Below are 23,055 nucleotides of genomic sequence, written 5' to 3'. Positions count from 1 at the left end.
ACACTGATGAAAAGTGTTGAATTGACAAGCCAGGGAGTCTGAAGTCATCTGATCATCTCCAGCAGAGGGCAAACCGATGAGTACAAACTTTCCCACAAGCCTCTGCCATTGCACTGCCACTGACATGAAGGGACCACTTGTAAAGGTGGAAGGGTAGGTCAGTCTCAAAGCCCATTTGAACTTTTGCCATTGGGATCAGAGTGCCAAGAAGTGTGCCAATTAATGTCATACTGTAACAGACTCATAGCTAATTTGTGCTGGTTTTTTTTTTTCACTCCTTACCACAGAGTAGGTTACTCACATGCCCATGTTGATCCAGTTCATTGTTCGTCAGTTTCACTTTTTCAAAGGACACCATCTGCTTTAATAATTGTTCCCCTGTAAATGGAGAATCAGGGTGCACATACAACCTAAAAAAACAAACAAACACAGAGGTCTTACAGTCAGATTTGTGTAAATGGTACTGACTTTATAAACATGTATCCACACAAAATTAAAATAAGTCTTATGCCTTCACGATATCCAATGGCCTCACCAAGATGTATTTTCTCAAATCTTAGAACCACACTGATCTACCAGCAAAGCAAGAAATATAGGATTCCCTTAAGCTGCATCCATGAAATACCATAACTACTAATGAAAAATTATAGAAGACATGACTGAGTTCTTCACCCACTGGAATATAATGAAGAATCCATCTTTTTAAAGACTTTCTCATTCACTAAGCATATTATTCTTTTATAAGCATAACTAATTCTAATTCTAAAACTAAGCAGTGGATAAAAATAATCTAAAATAGAGACATTATTTCACTGTTATGTCTTTTTTCCAAAAGAAAAAATGATCATGTCTTCCAGCAGCTGTACTAATAAGCGCTTAAAATGACAATGACTCCAGCTCAAAGAAAAAGGCATACTGCAGTGAGAGAACTAGTCAGGGAACCCAGATAAGTTGTATTTTTTCTTATTATTAACGTGAAGCTTGGTAATTATATTCACCTGCACTGGGTCACTTTAGTTGTGATAACATTAATAAGAAGATAAAGGTTGCAGTCAGATACAGTGGTTTGACATGAAAAAAAAATCATTGCCTCTATGTAGTTAACAAGCTGCTACTTGGGAAAGCTGGCAGGATGAAAGGAAGCACAGAGGATGTGTGAGAGGCTTATGTTGTGACCAGAACAATTACAAGTGCTGGGCTCTTTAGCATATATAACTTGTATGTAACTGAAAATGATTTAATACTATTATTTGTTTGTGACTTTTAATGAAAGGAAGTTGTCCCAGATCCTCAGCTGGTGTAAACTGGAGTTATTCCATTTAAGTCAATGTCGATTAACACCATCTGAGGATCTGGCCCATTCTCTTCAACTGACTTATTTGGCCCAATCTTGGAATCCTCTCATTACATCTGTGGGCCAGGTCTGAGACCCATGATAGAAATTACAAGTTATCTCTTTCAATGCACGATTGCTTCTCCAGATGATTCTTTGCCCCAAAAAGAGTGCTAGATGTACATCATTGAGTGGTAGGTCCCTCGTATCTGAAAGAGGGTGTGGGATGGGAAAAACAGTGCGCCATACTCAGTGTTGTTGACTCTCATGGTTTTATCATGAGACTTGTAATAAATGGAGTTTATCTTAAACCCCCAGCTCTTGGAGTTATGTTATTTCATGAGCACCTCAGCTTTCATTTTAAAAAAAGGTCTTTAGCCCTCATGGTTGTGGATAAGAGATAAAAAATGTTAACCCTACTGGCTCAAAAGCCAGAAGGTAAATAAAAAAGAACCCAAGATGTATTGTTTTTAAACCTCATGATTTGTAAGCCAGTCTTGTGATTTTTGGGAGCCTGACTCATGATTCTGAATGGTTGGGTTTGGCAATACTGCACACCATTTTCACAGAGAATCAATCTTACCAAGATATGACTAACTAGGATCAAAGAGCCAAACTATTTCAGATGTATGTTTGGAGAGTGAGTAGAGACCATTCTGTGTTTACCTGCTGGGCACAGTTACCTTAAACCAAACACACACAGTTAACTCTTGCCACAGCAATGGGGGCCTATACATTGGTTGAATACTAACAGTTACCTTGATGGGAAAGTCACAGAGGGAGGTCATCCCCCGTGTCCTACCCATGGTTGCTTGCACATATTAATGTGCACTGTTGGCCATGAGGATTTTTCTTCAGAGATTTTGCCTGTGGCACCATAGATCTCAACCACTCTTTTGGATTTTAACTCACTGGTTAGTCCCAAGTAATTTTCTCTTTACACATTTGCATGTGCCTTGCATCATACAGAAATATATGGTCCCACATGTTTGAACTGTACCGATCTACAGACTTCTCCCATAACCATATCTGGTAAACCAAACGCAGGATGATTCAAAATTAGATATAGTGGGCGGCTGGTGCACAGAGAACTGATGAACAAATAGATTAGAGAAATAAACACAGGCATTCCATTGGAATACACAGTACTCCCAGTGAAGTTAGTGAGCACTTTGCTATGAGAGGTTCAGTTCCATTTACAAAGATTTTAGGAGCCACATTTTGATATAAATGTATGGTTTACTGTAAGTTATTTTACATTACCTGCAACAGTAGTCAAGGTTTAAGCTGATTACTTTAGGTTCCTTCTAGTGTATTCATTACATTTACCTTTTGTTCAGTTTGTTAATATTGGGCCTGATCCTGGAAGCCCTCCAGGCCTATGACTTTTAACTGACTTAATTTGTACTTTGTACAGACAGAAAGTTGGCAGAATCGGGCTCAAATTTCAAGTTTGAAAATGTAATAAAAAAAGTTTCTTTGCTACTGTCTGTTACAAATGCATAAATAATACACATTCAATCCCCAGACCATTATGGGTCTGTTAGGCTAGCCAAGTCAATGAAGCAAAAACATTTCTCAATGCAAAAAGGGAGAGGAAAGAGGGAGGGTACAGTATAAAGGTACATGCAGGAATTTTTAAGACTGGTATTTCTTTCCAACATTCTCTGTAGCTTGTAAGACAGACAGAAAGAAAAAAATCTATCCCTGGAAGCACTTTAAAAGCTTTACAAGGATTTTCTGAAAAGTGTTTTTATTCAAGTCACATAAACTCGATTTAAATGTTGACAGCAGGAAGAAAAGGATGTAATTGTTATTTATAGTGAAGATCCATGAAGGGATAATCTTCCCAGTGGCATCATATAGTACTTATTAATTTCAAGTACCGTTGTTGTTCTAGTGTTGAAAGCTACTTTTATAGTAAAATAAAGAAAAACCTTAAGGCCCTAATCCTGAAGCAATTTACACATCTGCATAACTGTACTCCCATGAATAATCTCATTGACATCACTGAGACTATTCATATTGGTAGAGTTATGCATGTACGTATATCTTTGAAGGATCAGCATCTTAATGCCATAGGTTCTGTCTGATCCTGCAAACACTTAAGCACATGGAGTAGCCCCAATTATATGTCTCATGTTACTAAAGTTAAAGCCCAGGTGTGTTTGCAGGCTTAGGATCTTAGAAATCATTTAGGTGAAAATGTAACCACTGACCTGATACTGGGAGCAGAACTGAACTCAAATTTAAGTCAATAGGAGTTTTACCTTTAATTTCAATTTGAGCAGGATCAGGCCCTGAAACTTTATTAAAATAAATAAAACAGTATTAAAATATTGGTTTTAAAAATAATTTTATATCATGTGCACCCAGCACAAAAATATAAAAAAGAAAGGGTCATTTGTTTATCTCTGTTGTCAGCAGCCGAGATTTATGACAAACCTACCCAAGTTGTGGGAATTCCCACTACACATCTACAAAGTGTTGTGTACAGTTGATATACAGTTATCATAAAATCCTGCAAGACCCCACAGCATCTCAGAAAGTACCCAAGGGATTCAGCAGTTTTTAGCTCACAACACTGCAGTCAGATTATTCAGATTTAAGAGAGCAAAGAGAAGGGTGCAAGAAATCAAAAAAGACACAGATAGGTAAACACCACTTTAAAAAAATAGCAGTTATCAATTACTTACTTGCAGCAATACATTTAAACAGATCTTATTTGATAAAATGTTAGCACTGACATGCCAAAACCAGCAACAGATCAGTGTAACACAAATACACCAGAGCTCCCCAAATCCTGCCATCCTTTACAGATATTACCTTCCTTCTTCCACAAGGAAATATTATATTTTTCAATAAGAAATAAAACTGTGAGTAAGCAGCAAATTATTATGTTAACAGAAGGGCTAAAAGAACAACCTATAGCCTGGTTTATGATCCATATTGTTTTGGTTAAACATGGTGAAAATGAAGCAGGGACTGTCATTTGCCATGTTTGTACAGATACTGTACCTGATTGGGACCTCTAAGTACTGCCACAATACAAACTTTAAACAATACTACTAATAAAATCATATAGAGCTTGACCGTGGTCCCGTCAAAGTCAGTACGAGTTCAGCTGGCGTGAGATCAGCCTCTTCATGTCCACATAATATATTACTCTGAATTTTTTTATTGAGATGATCTATATTAGCTAGCTACAAAACCAACATATGGATTATTAGCATATCTAAAGGGATCCAAAATGCACTGGATGCAAGAAACCAAGAATCCCATCCTAAGGCCATTTGTGTACTTTCCTGAATTATTATTATTATTGATGTTATTTTGACTGTAAACTCTTTGGGGCAGGAACCATCTTTTTTGGTCTGTGTTTGTACAGCACCTAGCAAAATGGGATCCTGATCCAACTGAAGCTCTTATGTGCTACCACATACAAATTAATGAATAAAGAAGAAAAGAAAACGAAAAGGGAAAAGTAAATTATTGTTTTCCCTGAAAGCAAACACAACTGCTAACTTGCTGAATCTGATGTACCTTTGTCATCTGAGCATAGACATTTTTTCACTGATACAAAACCTGAACTGCCTACCAGAGATCAGCAGTCTGTGAGATGTCATGTGTTCTGTAGGATTGCTCGCATTTGGCCCCATATTTGCACACAAGAAAATGCTTCCATTTTTTCCTACCTATCTTAGGTGTTTCTCATGTGCCTGTCTTTATAGCGTCCAAGGCCCTGGCTCTGCATTTAGAACTCTGCAGGTGGGCCCCAGTGCACACGCAGAGCCCCATTGAATTCAAAGAGGTTCCTTGTGGACACAGGAGTCCACCCATATGGTTCTCAGTGCAGGATTGGGACTGTGACCCTAAGCACCCCTGTATTCAGACTCTACACATGGTTGCAATGATGTTTGTACAAAATATGCCTTGTAAGGTATCATTTCAAAACTAATAACACACTGGTCATTAATGTCATTGTAAAATGCATGGGTTAACCTTACAAGTGAAGTTATGTATTCCCTCTGTATAATGTTACTAGAGCATGTTTAAGACAAAGAGAGTAGCCTAAGTAAAGGTGATAAACAGGTATGTCCTAGAAGGAACATTGGTTTACCTCAATTTACATACTAACCATAAACAAAGCTATCAAGCTAAACCAGTGGGGTTGTCTTGAGCCTGAACTTGAGAGACAGAGAACTGACACGACTCCTGCCCCCCAGGCAGACACAGGAGACTGAATCCCCAGAAGGCCTTCCTGAGTTTGAGAACAAAGACAATTCTTTGGGAATGAGAAAGGTCCTGACAGAGAGACAGTCGGCCGTGCAGGACAACAAATAATTGGTGAGAGAAACCATCTTAAACAAAGACTGTACCTTGCTAGATTAAGTTTTAGACTTTTAGATGCATTTTCACTTTTATTTGCTTGTACCATATCTGCCTTTATTTCTTTTATTTGGCATCATTTAACCTATGTCAAGTTGTTAATAAACTTGTTTTATTTTAATCTAAACTAACCCAGTACTGTGTTTGAAGTGAAGTAGTTGCTTACTCCAGTTAATGTGGCAAGGTGCTGGGTACGGATTCTTTAAGGGAGCAAACAAACCTTATTATGTCTCTGAGTGGTCCAGGAGAGGGCTGGACATTTCAGGGCAGATGGTTTGGGGGAAATTCGGGACTGGGGATATGTTGGGGTCTCTTGGCTTAGAGATAACCAAGACTGGTGGAGATCAGAGTGTGGCTGTGGTGTAACAAGCAGGCTGCTGGAGTCAGAGTTGCTGAACCAGGGCTTACCACACAGATACTCAGTGCATGCTTGTATGCTGGCTGAGAACATCCAGACAGGAAGCTACAGCAGCAGCTCCTTTTAAGACACGCAGGGTTACAGGACAAGCAATGACACAACCACTCACTGGCCTGGGCTGCAGCCCAAAACGCGACAGAAGCCTAACGCTCCAATTCAGAAAAATCACCAAGGCATCTGCTTAAGTCTTAATTAAGTCGGTGGTGCTTGAGTAGATCCTTAACTCCAACCTTGTTCAGCACAGACGTAAGGACACACTTACATGTTCTGATAAATTGAGACCTACGTGCTGAAGCTTAGCTAGCTCTGTACCGAAGCTGAGGCAACCTGCCTGCCCACAAGTTCCACAACGAGTTCACAACCATGTCGCACCAATTGCTGTGAGGCAATCGTTTTAGAAGTGAACTGTCTGTTTTGGTCATTGTGAAAAAGGGGTTAACTTGTTTAACTTTATTTATTATTCCAAAGTTTCAGAAATCCTACATTTCCTGAAAAAATGACCCTTGTGTGTGTGTTTTTATATTTGATACATGCACACTAGGTGACATAAGAGATGAGTATAGTATAGTAGTAAACTCATTAATTGGAAAACATTGGTCAGTGGTTAGTAAATAATCTGGAAATTCTACTTTAAATGGTATCAAAGCTGTAATTTAATATTTCTACTGGCATTGAGCTGAAGGCACCTGGATTGCTTTAAAAAGGAGGCCCAAAGGAAAAAAGTCATAACAAGAGGAAAATAAATGTCTTTTTTAAAGTTTCCTTCTCTTTTGATTGTCAGAACCATTTTTTGTAACTGATCCTCAGGCCAAATCCTGCTTGCCTTTGGAACCTCTAGCATAAGTCAAATATTTGGCTCATGTATGGATACAGGACTTGACAGTGCACCACTGAAATTAATGGGAGCGTTGCCATCAGCTCCAGTGGACAAAGACTAAGGCTCTTAGAGCACTGTTTGCAAACAGCTTTGAACGATCATTCAAAGGTACTTTTTCAGCATTTTCTTTAAAAAAAAAAAAAAGAGAGAGAGAGAGAGATCAACTATGAAATGAACAAACCTTGCAGGAAGCGGAGGGTCAGCTTTTCCAGCTACCAACCAGGAAGATCTGTGGTAAGCGTATCTATATCTCTTATTGTCCACTGGAACTATATCCATTAGCACTATGTACCTGGCCTCAGGATCCACTCCCGAAAAGGAAACCCTAATAGTAGGAAACATCCTCCTGAAATAGAAGGAAATTAGAAAATAAACATATGAAAAGGCAGCAGAAAAAGGAGCTTTTGAAATGTTGCTCCAAATTTAAAAAAAAAAAAATTACATTCAAGTCACCAGGAAGAAAAAAATTTCAAAATATTTATATTTCAATTTGATGGGCATTTAAACCATCTGTACCCCTATAAAATACACATAGAATGGATACCCTGATATTAGAGTAATTTTTTGAAATAGGAGGAAATATAAATTTTTATATGGTATATATTTTCTGCCTAGGAGTTAAAGTATAATTATTCTAATTTCAGAGTTTCATTCGTATAGACACAGTGTGATTTTTTTCACAAATATACATATATATATTGGAGCTGAGAAAATATTGCAAAAACTATTTTCATTAGTATTTCTGCAAATGTTGAACTTATTTTCTTTTACTCTGTTAATGTTTTCCAGAAGTATTCCAGCAAATGCGCTTTCTTTACAAGAACTTTGGTGAAAAATTAATGTTAAGACTAAACACTCCAATATTTACCAAAAATGGCATTTTAAATTGCTTAAGTAATAAAAACGAGCACTTCCAATTGCAAATGTTACACCTGATGTTACAACACAAAACATGCATTGCTATTTGATACTTACAAAAATCATATAATCAGGGAATTAAACTACTACTAAGTGACTTACACAGCTACCAAACATAACACAAATTGTGAATTTTCAAAACTGTTTTTGACTGACCTAAAAACCAACAGATTTTTACTGGAGAAATTTATGAGTAACTTAAAATAAGTATGGGGGAGTTGCACATGAGTTGTGACCCTAAAAAGGAGACATTTGTCAAATTTATATTATGATTTATTTCTCCAGGACTCTCTCTGTGTGTGCACAAATACACAGCTACAAAGTTATAACACAAAGTAAAAATTTTAAAAAACTATATAACATAATGTCACAAAACTATATAAAAACTATATAAATTCACAAAGATCACCTGTCTATGTTGCTCTGGTTTACAACTAATAAAGGGCCCAATTCTGCTTCCACTGAAGTCTATGGTCATTATGGCTTATCTCTTGTTATTTCAGAAGCTTTTGCCTAGATCCTGCCCAATTGTCAACAAAGGGTTTGAACCTAGCCACTGAATCATTGGGAAGTCATGCAATTAATTTCAGTGGGATCAGGAGCAGCACAACCATAGAACAGACTCTGTGATGTGCATAGTCTACACTCTACAGGCACTTTCCCAAGCAGAGAGATGTCCCCTAAATCAGTAGGGCCCCAAATCCAAAACCCAGTGAAATCTCTAGAAGCCTTTGATGGGGCTGGAGGGGGTTACTTCTTAAATTATAAAGGAAAGGAGACAAAGCAAAGTGAAAAGCATCTTCCTTAAATCTGCAAAAGGGACATTGGAAGCTCAGGCTTTTAAGGTCTCCACAAGAATCCAAATGCATCTGAAGTTCTTTCCTGCATTTACAAATTGCCTATTACGATCTAATTCATTGTACCTCTCTCAGTGCTTTTGAGCCTGTCTATCTGGGTCAATGTTTGGGAGCAACCTCTACTCAAAGGGTCAGAACCAACAAGCGCTCAATGCTAATGGCATGGGAAGCATGCCTCTCCAAAGTGAAAGGCCAGACTCTCCTGTACAAGAGCTAAGAGGATCAGTGGGTGGGAGGAAACTGAATGATGCACCCTTCCTAACAGCTACTCCGCTTCCCAGGAGCTCTGAGTAGGATACTTGCAGCACCTCCAGCACAATCTGGTAACACCAGCAGATGTTGATTGGTCAGCGGATTGCACCAGGAGCTTTCCTCTCCAGGAAGCTCCATGGTGTCTGTGTGACAAAGAACCAGCTGGACCTCTCTCTCTCTGACCATGACAGGCATAGTGCTGGCATAGGGCCTGCAGGGGGCGCTAAGGGACTCTATAGTAAACCCAGGGCAAACAATTTTAAAATAAATGGGATTTTAAAAAAAAATACTTGTTTCTTTTGGGAGTTCGGGGTCAAACTTGTCATTCTAAAAACGAATGTAGAATAGTGTTTTAAACCATGTAGCGGTTGGGAGCGGGAAATGCATGCAATAGTTTAGCACGGGGTGCAGACGGTGCAACTTGGGAGGATGATCCTGGGGGTGAGCATTGCTCAGAGGCCCGGGGAAGCGACCCATCCCGCGGGCTGGACACCTCTCTTCCCAGCTCAGATGCACAGGGGGATAAGAATAAGCTTGTGCTTTGCAAGCAGAGCCCACGCCCCCCCCCCCCCTTAGCACCGGGCGCTGCCTGGTGGCCCCAGCGAGTCCCAGGGCCCTTCGGCGCCTGCGGGCTGCTCCCCTCCATCACCGATGAGCCAGCGCTCGCAGCTGTTCTGCCTCCCCTCCACCTTGCCGGGTGTAGGGCGAGTCCCACCCAGCCCTACAGCAGCTGGCCGCATTTTTTTTTTTTTTTTTTTGTAATTCCCTGGGGTTTTCTTTACAAGTCCCTTGTAACAGGCCGGCAGCACAGAAAACGGGGCGAGTACACCCCCCCCCATTCATTCCCCCGCTCCCCATGCTGCTCTCCAGCCTTACCTGCCAGACTTGGTGATGATCATCTCGGTGCCCAGCTCGTGGAACTTGTCCCACAGCTCCTTGGTCTCCAGGCTGCAGGAGATCTTAGCCATTTCCTCACTAGGGATGATGGGGGTGGTGGGGATGAGGGGCTCGGTGCAGAGGGCGGCCGGGCTGGCGCTGAACTCCCCGTGGGGATCCAGGCTGGACAAGTCACTCAGGGGCTGAGCGCAGGAGGATTTCTCAACAAATTGTTCTGAAAGAGGAGAGAGAGAGAGAGAGAGGGAGATGACAATGAGGAGAGACGATCCTTGCTCTGAAATATAAGGCATTTAGGTTCTGAGCCGTGTAGACAAGGACTCCATCAGGAGCCAGTAGTGCAATGGGCTCCTGTCTAAATCTAAACCACTGTACAGGGCTAAGTCTTTCCAAAGTCACTAAAGATTTTTGGGAGTGTAACTTGAGACGCCTTAAAATGGGCCTGATTCTCAGAGTCCCTCTTAAAGGGACTGCTATCCAGGTGTCACACGGACACTGAATCCCTTAAACTAGCTTGGGGGTGGGGGGGTAGGGGGGGAAGCTTGGTCCCTGGGAATATTACCTACTGGAGAGACTGGACATGAACTGCTTTCTGCTGTAGTATTTCCAATGGAGGAACAAATGCAGCCCTTTCAGGATCATGGACATTCTCGCATCTCAAATGACAGGAGGTCGCAAAAATAGGAAGCTGGGAAATTTCTCCCTCAAAGGGACTCAGGACCGGAGGAGAGAAACCCCCGGCTTTCCCTACATCTGAATCTCAAGAATGTCGATCATTTATATACAGTGACGTTTCCCCCACTTCCCCGAACCCAGAAAGCATTTCCAGAACTGAGTGTTCAGAGAAGAACATAAGAACGGCCACATAGGGTCAGACCAATGGTCCATCTAGCCCAGTATACTGTCTTGGTGCCTGGTGCTTCCGAAGAAATCAACAGAACCGGATTAAGTTAAAAGTTTCAGAAGAAAATGATCAACAGGGGAAGAGACTTGACTGTATATTTGCACTGGTTTTCTACCCTCGTGTGACCAGAGATCCTTGTGCGGAGGGCACTTCAAACACACAGGAAAGCTGATTGTCCAATATCTCCTGCTAATAGGGGATTTCAGTGGAAAGGTCACTTTGCCACTGACCACAGGATGACTAATTCTCATTAAAACAGGAGCATTCGGCTCCAGTTTTGATAAGGGCAGACTGCGCAAGTCAGTGTGATTGAATGCAGGAGAGTTTTCTAATTGTTTCCATTATCATAACCCTTAAAAAGAAACTTCTTGAGTGTGATGCAGGAGATATATTTTGTGGGTAGAAAGTGTTTTGTGGGCGGCGTGGATATAACTATAAAACAGAAGCCAACACAGTAAGAGGCGATTCTGAAGTCTTTGCAGAGACTCATTCTTGTTCTTTCCCCTCTCCCCTTTGTTATAATTACAGTTTTGCAGGTATCCTAACAAGGTTGACCAAACACTTCGCCTTAAATCTTTTAAACGACTGCACTTACAGTAAATGAAAGAGAAGAAAAATACAGCTAACACATTTTGAAAGCAGTCAGTATATTTACCAGAATACATGATTATTAAACAAAGGATGTACATGTGTTGTTTGGAAACTGGCGTCCTCAAAAGAGGTTTTAAAAATAATCTATATCTGGCGTTGGGATATTTTGCCCATCAGTAAATTATGGATAATACAGAGACAATGCTATTAATATTTTGTCTAGGATAAATGTATGTGCAAACACTTCAGACTATTATTTTCTTACTTCAAAGAAACATACAAGTTTTGTAAAGTACATTTAATAGTTTAACTTAATTTTCATCTGAAACGAAACCAATTCAAAGAGAGATTATTATTAGAATAATCTCTTCCGTGTTATGTTAGAACGTTAACGAATTCCACTGTCCTGGTTTCATTTTATACGATCTTGGATCAAAAATACAGCAATATGCTTGTCATATTATTTGAATCTCCAGACTCAAGCGAACTTTACTTGAACAAATAGGCTGTTAAAATCACAAAGCAGCGATTTCTCCCCCACATCCTCAAAATACAAATATCGAATTAGGATATTTGGTGTACTAGATTATTTTTAATGTGTTTTGGAACATGAGAAGAAATCGAATATGACTTGAAGAAGTGTTTCCAGTAGACATAGACAAAAGCAGTAAATAATCCAAAAGGGAAGTTAAATACTGCATTCTGTGTCAAGCACACATTTTATAACGTATCCGGCCTACATCCCATCATAAACCAAAAATTAGAAAACAAAAAGAATATTTAAAACAGAAGAAAGATTTTGTAGATCAGCCAGTGTATAACTTTATTAGATGTAGCAGATATCAAGCGATCTGGCAATACTTAATCCGTCCAATTTTGGTTTAATACTATTAATCTAGACCCTACCATTCTGGAGAAAGTCTTTTTTTTTTTTTTGTCTTTTATTTTTGGTAATTTTCTGCGAGTTTCTGGATATAGGCATAAAAAAATCTGGACGTTCAACTCGTAGTCTTGAATCACATTCACTAAAGGGTTTAAATAATTGTAAGCGAACGCATTTGTTGAAACTCACAATGACTTACTATTCAGAATGATTATGTATTAAACATAAATAATTTGATTTTTGCTTCTCACAGGGTGCATAGGCTAAGTAATCAAAGGGTAAGAAACAAAAACTTTCAGAACGGTTTACATAATTTCATTAGCGCTTGTTAACCTGCAAACAATAGCGTAATAATTGTTTTCGGGTTTTGTTTGTTGTACTTCTTAAAGTACAGGTAATTTACATAACAATTTAAAGTAATGTCTCTTGCATCATTCACATGAGTGGAGAGAAACGTATCTGCCTTCTTCCTCACAGACTGAAATTTTCTATAAATGGTAAAGGTTGTTAAATAAACAGTGTCACTAAAAGTGGACTAATTTGGAAAACGGTTACTGGTTAATGTTCTAAACTACCTCGACTGAAAATGACGGCAGGAATAAAAAAAAGATGGCTTTGTGATAAAGTTTTAGCTTCCGTAAGGAAAATAAATATAAGAACTTAAAACAGAAGATACAAAAGTTATTCTGTGACTTGTGCCGCAGTCTAGCGAATTTCGCAATTAAACAGCAATTTTAAAATTCTCTTGCTGGTGCTAGTTATTTATTAAAATTACTCATGTTCTCCCATTAAATGCAAGTACGCGAATGAAAATATGAACGTGTATATCATGCAATCTAGCTTTATAATTTGCTAAAATTGGATCCCAGCTTGGCTAACTTGCCCTTTTATGTATACCCTTTGCAACTATTACTGCCTCCAAACCTCAGGTTTCAGCGACATCTGGACTGGTTGCGTTGAGTTTTGGTGTTATTCTGAGGGAAAGCCTCGCCTTAAAACAGTAATCAATGCCACAAGGAACCAATTTAAAATACAGGAAAATGGACAGACAATACTCAAATGCGTTAGTATTTCTTTGACCAGACTAAAAAGAACACACAGAGAAAGCCAGAACATGGACCAAACTCAGCCTGGATTCCTCACACATCTGCCGCGTAGCATTTAAACAATTTCCTTTACTTTCTTTGCTTCGTATCTGTTGGCTTCGCGACACTGTGTTCTGACTTTCAAAGCATTAAGTGACACGCAACGCCCCTCCCTCCCAACAGATATTTGACTTCATTCCTCTCTAGCTACCTGCTTCCTGGAACGGACCAGAGATCCGTTTGGGCAGGACCGACACAGGATCCAGTCCCGCGGCTGAGACAGCACGGCCCAGGAATACAACTTACCCAGCGGTTTGATGGTGCTCTCTGCACTTTCCTTTTCTTTCGAGCTTCCACTTGACATGAGAGCAGCAATGGAGAACGCGTTGGCTCTGGAGGAGAGCTGAGGTTTGGGGGATGCTGTGTACTCCATGATCACAGAGTAAATCCTACACACACCAAGCAAGAAGGTCTTAAATTGATCCCCAGCTTCCAGCCAATAACAAATAAAAATCCTACAAAACTAAGCAGCGGAGCCACCCGAGAGAACACAGAGCCGGCTACTCGGCCCGGGAACCAAACTTAGGAGAGCTTGCGGGGCCGGGGGAGGCAAGGAGACACTGCGGGGCCCACCACTTTGTGTGTGTGGAGAATAACTAGGATTTCACAACGCCCGCGGGGTCGGATCTAAGGCCCCGGACAGGATTAGGTTAAACTGTCACCATCCTCTCCCGGGCGCTGCGCTAGATGGCTCGCTGCGTGTGAGAGAAGCGAGTTGGCTCCGGCGGCGACTCTCTGCTGGTGGAAGCCGGAGCCCGGAGTGGCTCAGAGGGCAGAAGGGTGGACACTGCGATCAGTCGCACACTTTCCTCCGCCTTAATTTGCTGGCCGCAGAGATCCTATCGGCTGCTGGCCAATCGGCTCCGGGCCACGTCAAGGGCTTTCTGATCCTCTTGATAGGACGTGGGAGGAGGGAGCGCTGAGCTCTTTAAACTCCCCTCCCTGCCTTCCTTATGTCTCTAGCCAAGAGGAAAGGCAGGAGCGGCGCAGGGCGAGCCGATAGACTGCAGCGGGTCACACACACGAGCTATTCCGAGCAACCGCAGCTTGGAAGGACAACCAGGGAGGGTGGATTTCAGGGGACCGCCGCGCGATCCAGCCCAGGCTTTGCCCATGGGCAGAGATGCATTTTCCACAGCTGGGATGGTCGCTCACCAGTCTGTGGAAGACTGTATGTTTCAGATACCCCTGACCCTGCATATACTGTAGTGGCCTCCTGGCCCGGTTTTACTTTCGCTACATTGCACTCTCCAGCCGAAAACGTAAGAAAGGCGTTCTTATACCCGGATGGGATTCATTAATTACCTGGGAACAGATTCCAGCCTGAAACTTGTCATGCCCAATTGCAATGCACTACACTCTTTTCTGTACCAGATACAAATAGACAAGGAGCTTGGTTCTTTCAAAATGATAGATACAATACACAACCATTTCCAACAGCTGACAAATGCACCTACCTGACAATTCATTCATTCATTTGGAGAGGACCTAATCCATACCAAACTTTGTTTTCATTTTGGAAATAAAGGTGATAAAAATAAAGGTGGCTTTTCCAACACAACATTTACTTTTCATAAGATTCTTATTTATAAGATTTTTTTCATGTGGTGTTGTGATACGAAGGTTAAACATATGGTTTACATGGCAGATCATAAGAAAACAAAAACGAGTGCTAGGCTAGTGTATATACATACACAGTAGTGTGTGTGTGTGTGTGTTTACTCTACTGAAAAGTTTCAGAAGAGCCTCTTTGATTTAGTGTGCATATACAATATTTTTTTAAAAATTCCTAAATACCATGAAAAATGGTTCCCTAGGTGTCTTGGTTTGTAATTTAAACAATGGAATAGTGTCTTCTATAAATAAGACAAATTAGTTTCACAAATTAGCACATTCTTTTGCTTTATTTTTTCCTAAAAACTGGAAGTCCTGGTAAGAAATTAAAAACTCGAAGAATTGATCAGATAGTGTTACATTTATTACAGAAATTTACAAAAGCAGAGAAAATCCGTGTTAAGCCTGACATCCATCCTGAGCTCTGTGGTTTCTTTTCTCCAGCCACGGATGGAGAGTGAATGACAATCTTCACGCTGGATTTCCTGAACTGCCACCACCCTTCAGCTCTTTGATTTTATATCAAAGATAGCTCTATGCAAACACACACACACACGGCGTGAGTTTGATATGCCATTTAGATATGTATTTCATGAGTGGTGCAGCTGCGAGTTATCACACATAAACCCTCGTGTACGTTACACTATATAGAATATTTTCTCATTTATTTATGTATTTTTATTACCCACGCCCCAATAAAAACCCCAGTGAACAGAATATTTGTGGGAATAAAGCGAGCAGGATTTGGTCCACTGTCATTCTAACTTCATGGAGCAGCTGCTTTGTCATTTTGTCCTCTTTGTTGATTGTTTATATGTATGGATGGGATTGGTTAGTTCAGTTTAGACATGCTATTGGTCCCGGTCTTTCTACACTAGTCCCAAAATATTATTTGATTGGAGGATATCAGAATCAGGTGTACTCACTCCCATGAGTTCTAGTAAGTTGGGACCATAGTCCCATCCTGCTGTATTTCTGACTCAGACAAACTCCGATTGAAGTCATCGCCCCAATAAGAATGACAGAATCATGCCTACATTCATTTCAACTAACCTGGATTAATTAACTCCACTAAAACAAGTTGATGTTGATCAGGTGAATCAAGCAGAGAACATCTGCTGTGTTTTATTATCATCTTGATGACCTAATCACAAACTTTTGTAAGAGACATTGTTTAAATATAGGCAAATAAAGCTGTTAAATACTATTCTTAAATATTATTCTTTTAACTATGATCTATCCACATAGGTAAATGTACACTGAAACACAGGGAAGGAGTTATAGCTAAAGAGGCAACTATGGCTAATTTCTACATAAAAAGTGAACAGAATCACAGGGGCTCTGCAATAGTGTAATTAGAGAGATGTTGCTGGTGGTATTATCCATGAATATTTCTTGGGTCCCACCACAATTATGCACCATCTCGACACTGTTGAAACAATCGCAGTATCATTTTTAATGCAATAAAACTACAAAAACTAGTGCCTTAGGGCTTTGCAATGAGCGACAGCTATTCGTGTCGTCATTTATTTCTTGGTGTCATCATTTCAATTTACATTCACCTAAAACAATCGTCTAAGATTAAATGCCCTTTTAGTTAATTAATTTGAATATAACAAATATTTCAGGCCGCCCGTTAAGTTTAGTAATCTTTACTGAGGATTTTAGTGTGGTTCATCAACAATTTGGGACCCAGTCTTGTCCAATGGGAGTTTAGCCTGAGCCAGGAGTGCAAGATCGGTTCCTTAATTAATATTTTTCTTTCAGGACGTACAAAATGAGCTAAGCAAATCTTACAACATAAATTGTAGACAACTCCTGTCCCAGCTCCCTGCTTTGCAACTCTTTGGTTTCCCTTTAGCATATCCCTCTTTGCTACATTTTGGCTTTACATGTCTTCCTTCGGTGACAGAAGGAAAGCAGTAAATTGTGTTTAAATGCCTCTTACCTGTGCTAGACCACACTATAACTAAAGTATTAAAGGGAGACTAGCCTTTTCCCACTGAAATCAGCGGCTGAATTCACCCTGACTTCAGTGGAAACAGAACCGGGCCTTTGTGGAGCAGCGAGGACGTTTTCAGGGTGGACCACTACATGAGTTGCAGTGCTTGTAAAATTTTACATATAAGCAACTATATTCTGACCTGTAAAAGACCTAGGCGGATAAAGACAACTTGAACAATAATTAGCCTCATACCCTAAATGCCTTGCTCTTTGTTGTTGTTAATTATTATTAATTATTATTAATTATTATTATTATTATTATTTCTGAACAGAAACCACTGGCAGAAGTAAGCTCGAAGCGCTTTTCAAAATCGGCATGTTTCGATCCACGGCATGTTTTGATCCATGCAGCCAGCGGGGCGGTAACATACCTGCCCCGGGAAACAACCGCGCCCAGGTAGCCGGACAGTCACTCGGGCGGCGGGGGGGTGGCCGGCCGGCCTCAGCAGTGGTGTCGCTGGATTCGCTCTGAGTCCAGCCAGTCTCGGGAACTGGGAGGAAGTGGTCGGACTTTGGGGTGGGGTCAGACACTCCCTGCTTTGGACAGGACTTGGTGGCTCTTCCAGTTTGTAATTGATGCTGGTTCGGGGTGTCCGGTCCAGTAGCGCTCTTGCACTCGATTCTGGGGACGCTCATCGGATGGGTGGACGGGGACGACTGACAGCGGGTATTATTTTGACCAATGTGTCTTTTCGAAGAATGCGGATCCCCTCCGCCCACTTAAACAGCGGATTTCAACGCGCGCTGCTGCGTCCCTCAAACCTTTCCTCGCTTTCCGCTGTAACTGTCTGTGGTTAACGTTTTGCTTCGATTTAGTGCGACTCCGGTAAAGCAGGGGTTCCCAAAGTGAAGCTCTATAGCGGTGGGTTTCGGAGTAGCAGCCGTGTTAGTCTGGATCCGCAAAAAGAAAAGGAGGACTTGTGGCACCTTAGAGACTAACCAATTTATTTGAGCATGAGCTTTCGTGGGCTACAGCTCACTTCATCGGATGAAATGAGCTGTAGCTCACGAAAGCTTATGCTCAAATAAATCTAAAGCGGTGGGATTTTTTACTTCAGTCGTCTTCCTTGCAGGGCAAAAATACCAACCAGGACTCACTGGCAATGGTGTGACCTATCTCTAGACTGGGGGAGGCTGGCGGGGCTGTTCTGTATGCGCCTTCTGACTTGCCTGGAGAAAGATCCTTCGGATCACAACCGAGCACGTTTTCGGAGGTGAGGAAGAGATGTTAAGCACATTTCCCTTCCTCAACAGTTAGCTTCTAAGCTTTTCTTTAAAAAAAAAAAAAAAAAAGTGACTTGATTCCACCGGGAACGTAGCTCGTGTGCCTAATAGTGACTGTCTTTCAAGTGGCCCCCCTCACACTATAAATTGTTGCAGGGATACTTTGGAGGCTATTAACACTATGGGCAAGCCACCAGCCAGCCTGGTAAAGATCTGGAAATAAAAATGGGACCCAACATCTAAATCTGGCTGGAAACTTGGTAGGGGAAAGCCAGGGGCACAGTTAAAGAAACAGCTGCACACATGCGAGATAAACCGAGGCTTGTTTGCTATATTTAATCAGCTGCGCTTTCGTTATATCCCACCAGAATCTTTATTTTTCTTAGTTTTGCGGCTCGCTCCGCCTCCGATAAGGAAATGAGTCTTGTCTAGACACCTCGAGCACTCTCCCCTCCTCCCCCCGAGCTTTGGGCCTTGTGTAATTAATGAGTTTCGGCTCCAGCGGCCAATTTCTCACTATGGCTTCCTTCGGCGAGCTCCCAGACAAAGGCAGGGTCCTGGAGACACACGATTCGGGGAACCCCACTGCCAAGGCGGGCAGCAAACGAAGAGAGCGGAGCTGAGTTTGATCAGGCTTCGGTCCCGTCTCAGCCCAGCCTGCAGCAGTGCACACGGGGCCCGCTGGCCGTCTGAACGGGCGGGGTAAACTCGGGGGTGTACTCTGAGGGCTGAAGATAGGCGTTTAAACTGTTGCCCTATCCTTGCCTCGATCCGATCCTATCCCTTGGGGGAATTCCCCTCTCAAAGCCAACCCCGGTTTCCTCGATTTCGGTTTCCCCTGAAAGGAAGAGAGCCAGAGCCAGGAAACTACCGTCAGGCCAATTCCTGCAGTCCTCACTCAGGCACAAGGCCCACTGAAGCCCAGCGCCGGGCTTTTGCCAGAGTAAGGACTCCAGGACTTGACCCGTAGTATTCATACATTACGGGTTTGTACCCCCATAGTGGAATTTGCAAGGAAGTTTATCCGTGACCTCAGTGCGTGCGTTTCATTGAATTGCTAGTGCGAATCAGAGAGGATCTGCCAGCCATTATGGAAGCTTCTCCCAGGGTGGATCATGAGAAGAAAGAGTCCACCTCCCCCTCCTTCAAGCTATCACTACAAGGCTGGTCATTTTGCAGACAGACACCTCGTTGGAAACCCATCCTTTTGGGCACTGCATTGCTCCTTCGTGCTTTCTCTGCTATTTCTTATATAAAATATTCCCCCCACCCTCCCCGCCAATCTGGGACTAGTGCAGAATGAAAAGCCAACGTCCCTCTCTCTAATGGACACGTTAGAAATGTGCTGGCCGAGCGCAGGAGCTTGGCCTTTTATTACCCTGCTTAATCAAATCCTTCATCTGCTGCCCTGCGCCCTGCACACAGAATGTGCATTTCCCAGCAATCTGCGGAGCGGTGACGGAGAGGGATTGGGAGTGGAAAATTCCCCCACCCCCGATCTCAGTTTGGCCCCTGAAGCTTTCCTGGCTATCCAAGCACATGCAGACGTTTGTTACTAACGATAGTTTTAGGACTGGCATTTTAGTCAGATCCGTGCACGGTGCAGCTGTCCCGGAGCTTTCTCTGACTTTGCAATATAGCTTAATTTCTCCTCTGTAGTTACAAGACCAGTTACAAGTCTTTTGCGATTCCAAAAGCGAAGTGGCAAAATGGTGCATACTCCATGGACCTGTTCGCTTCAGGGACCAGTTTTCCCTGTGCAATTTAAAATCAGAAGCCTTTGTTCCCAATCGTAAATTCTCTCATCAGGGAAGACTGTGGGTGAAAGCCGGGTCTCCTTGCAGTTAGTAACAAAACTCCCATTGATTTCAATGAAGCCAGGATTCCACCCTGTGACTTTGAATAATTTATATACTTACTTTATCTAGTTTATCGCAATAATTTTCTTCACTAGTTATAATCCCAGTGGGGAAAAATATTAATTAGCTCCTAACTTGCGAATGTTACAACATTTAAATTGGCTCTGCAATACGATAAAATCTAGGAAGAAAACTGGAATCCTACAATACAATAAGAATGTTTCTTAAAAGGGTTAGTTTTGCTTTTCTTAGATTTAGGGCCCGATTCTACAAAGGCTGATGTGAGTAGTCCCTACCACTAGTCGTCTGGGTTTGCAGGATCGGGCGCTTAGTTGATGACTTCTCCGCTGCACGCTAGGGACACTTACCATTTAAGAAATTGTTTTATTATTTTAAGACACAGTCAAAATTTTTTTCTTCTTACTTTTGAAAGTAATGTTGCCACTCATAGTTCATTGTCAGTTACGCAGAGGCAAATTTGTCCTTACTCGGCCAATGAGTTTCCAACACGACATACGTCGAAACAAGCAACATCTGTCATTTCCCTTGAAATCATACAGTTGTGCTAACATGATATTCTCCCTCAACCTACCCCCGAGATAACTTGGGATTTGAGTCTGATCCCTCCCCCGCCCTGCTTTGCTTGTGTTTTCTGGTCGCCTTTAAGCGATTAGCATGTGCCTACAGACAGAATAATCACCCATTAGTGTGATACACTATAGCCTGCCTGCCAAAACTACTGCTGCAGAATTCGGGTGCCATTGACTTGTGAAATCTTGTCTGTTAAACCTGCCGATCATAATTCCAAGTCCCAAAATCTTCCCATGAGCTGGAATTACACTTCTCTGGTTTTCAGGTCCAGTCTATATTATCAGCTGCAAAGTATCCTGTGTCTGCCGCTTTTTTGTGAGGTGTTCATAGGCAGAGATGGGAGACAAGCGTATTTTTCAAGATCAAAATAATGTATCGTTTGATGGGTTATAACCGAAACCCTGGTTTTGATGTGTCCTGACACGGACACAATGGAGAACGTTCGTGTCTGCTACATGGATTGCCACTTTAGAATAAAAATGTCACGAGAAGACATCGTAAATCGCTACAACTCTGTTCTTCCGTATCTGGAGTAATCTAATCTCGTCAGCTCGCTCTCGACTCAAGCCTCATCTTTTTCCCCTCGATGTTCTTAATTATATATACAGCTCTGTCTTCCGGATTTATCATCCTACTAGATTGTTGGGTTTCGAAACAAAACCAGGCTGAAATCTGTTTCTGAAATTGACACAGCATTTCCAGTCCACCGATCACACATCGTGTAGCAGAAAGGGCTGCGCCAGCTCTTCAGAAACCCAGCAAACCTATATCCAATTTCACAACAAAAACACCTCAATGTCACCTACACCGAGAAGGTGGCTTATTGGAGCAAAATGCTAGGCGTTTTAAACCCATTAGGTATCTCCCAGATGCAAATCTAATGGTGGAAAGAGAAAGGCTCTATTAAGACCCGAGGGTTGACAATTAGATTATAGCCCAATTGCCAGTGGATAATGTGCTAAAAGCTTTCCCGCTTAGTGTAACTCCTTACTGAAAATTATTCACACTTTGCAGGCTACTGCACTCCTACACAGGAGACGTCTTTGTCTATGGAGACCGTGGACAGCCAACCATCATAGTCTCTCTCTCTCTCTCACACACACACACAATTCATTAAACATATACCAAAAAGCAATAAAGCAAATGTATATATGATGTATGTTTGTCTATAATCATATATGTATATACATCCACATGCGCTGTGCATGTACTTATAATTATTTGTATCTATACACATACACATATATAAATATGTATATGCTCATGTGTGCTCAAACACGTATACAGTATATGTGTACACACATGGAGACAGAATGGATAATGTACGGTTTAATGCTCCTTCTTGTGTAGCTCCATTGTTTGTATATTTTATATAAGGTTTACATCTAACATTGAAGGGATGACATTTTTATAAAGCTATTTAAATACAATCCAGTTTTTGCCACTATAAAATCGGCTCTGTTTTGAAACAGTCACTGCAGATGATTCAATATATATCAAAGCCGTGTTCTTGGATTTCTCTGTTTCACTATATAATTAAACGTGCTAAGATTTCGAGTGAAAGTTTAATATAAATATTAGGATTTTTGTTTTGGTTTAAGAGTAATTATTTGAAAGGCTGCGAAGGACCTATAAAATATGATCTTACTAAGTACAGACTATAGGTACAGTTTTTTTACCTAGAGGAAGTTGTTTTCCCTTTCTACAAATTTTTAAACAGTTGAAATGTTTTTTTGAAAGCATTGACAGCTCTGCAAAATATAAACTGTACGATCGCCAGTGATATGTGTTTTATATAACGCAATCAATGAATACACGCTATACAACCAAAATAGCATTAGGATTACAATGTTTCTGTCTGTAAGGGCTGTGTTAGACAACACTAGAAATAAAGCAAAATCCAAGATTTAATCACAGATACTAACAATTAAAACTTTTGGAGATTTGCTGGTTTAAAAAAACATTACAATACTAAATAACTGATCATACCGAAATATACCTTTTTACATCAGAGTTAAAATGTAGTCACATCCACCCCGTTAGTACTTATTTCAGCTAGAGGACGGTATTGCTGACTGATAAGAGAAAGCCATTAACATAATTTAAACTTCAAATTTGAGTTTGGCTAACTTGGTTTGGTAGGAATCACATGTTCAAAAATGGCATCTGAAATTCATCGTGAAATGTCCCACAACTACAGAATATTCTTAATTAAATAATAGAGCATTTTTCCTAAGATTAATGAATTTGTCAGGAACAAATGCAAGACCTTGAATAGAGTACATTTTACTCTCGACTACTT

General features: G+C 41.2%; 1 protein-coding gene across 1 annotated transcript in view; it reads right to left on the bottom strand.

Annotated features, from left to right (window-relative positions):
* The window catches only part of TBX20 (T-box transcription factor 20), a 45,052-nt gene extending 31,218 nt beyond the window's left edge, over window positions 1–13,834 (bottom strand). Inside the window, exons 1-4 of the mRNA XM_073329492.1 lie at window positions 13,708–13,834; window positions 9,921–10,155; window positions 7,199–7,363; window positions 302–410 (exon numbers count right to left, since the gene is read on the bottom strand). Of these exons, the coding sequence (XP_073185593.1) occupies window positions 302–410; window positions 7,199–7,363; window positions 9,921–10,155; window positions 13,708–13,834 (636 nt within the window). The remainder of the gene's footprint in view (window positions 1–301; window positions 411–7,198; window positions 7,364–9,920; window positions 10,156–13,707) is intronic.
* Between the last annotated feature and the right edge of the window lie 9,221 nt (window positions 13,835–23,055).

The sequence above is a fragment of the Lepidochelys kempii genome, chromosome 2 (genome assembly GCF_965140285.1).
Source record: "Lepidochelys kempii isolate rLepKem1 chromosome 2, rLepKem1.hap1, whole genome shotgun sequence".
Lineage (NCBI taxonomy): Eukaryota > Metazoa > Chordata > Testudines > Cheloniidae > Lepidochelys > Lepidochelys kempii.
Note: the sequence above shows the minus strand (reverse complement) of the source record. Positions and strands in the feature narration are given on the sequence as shown.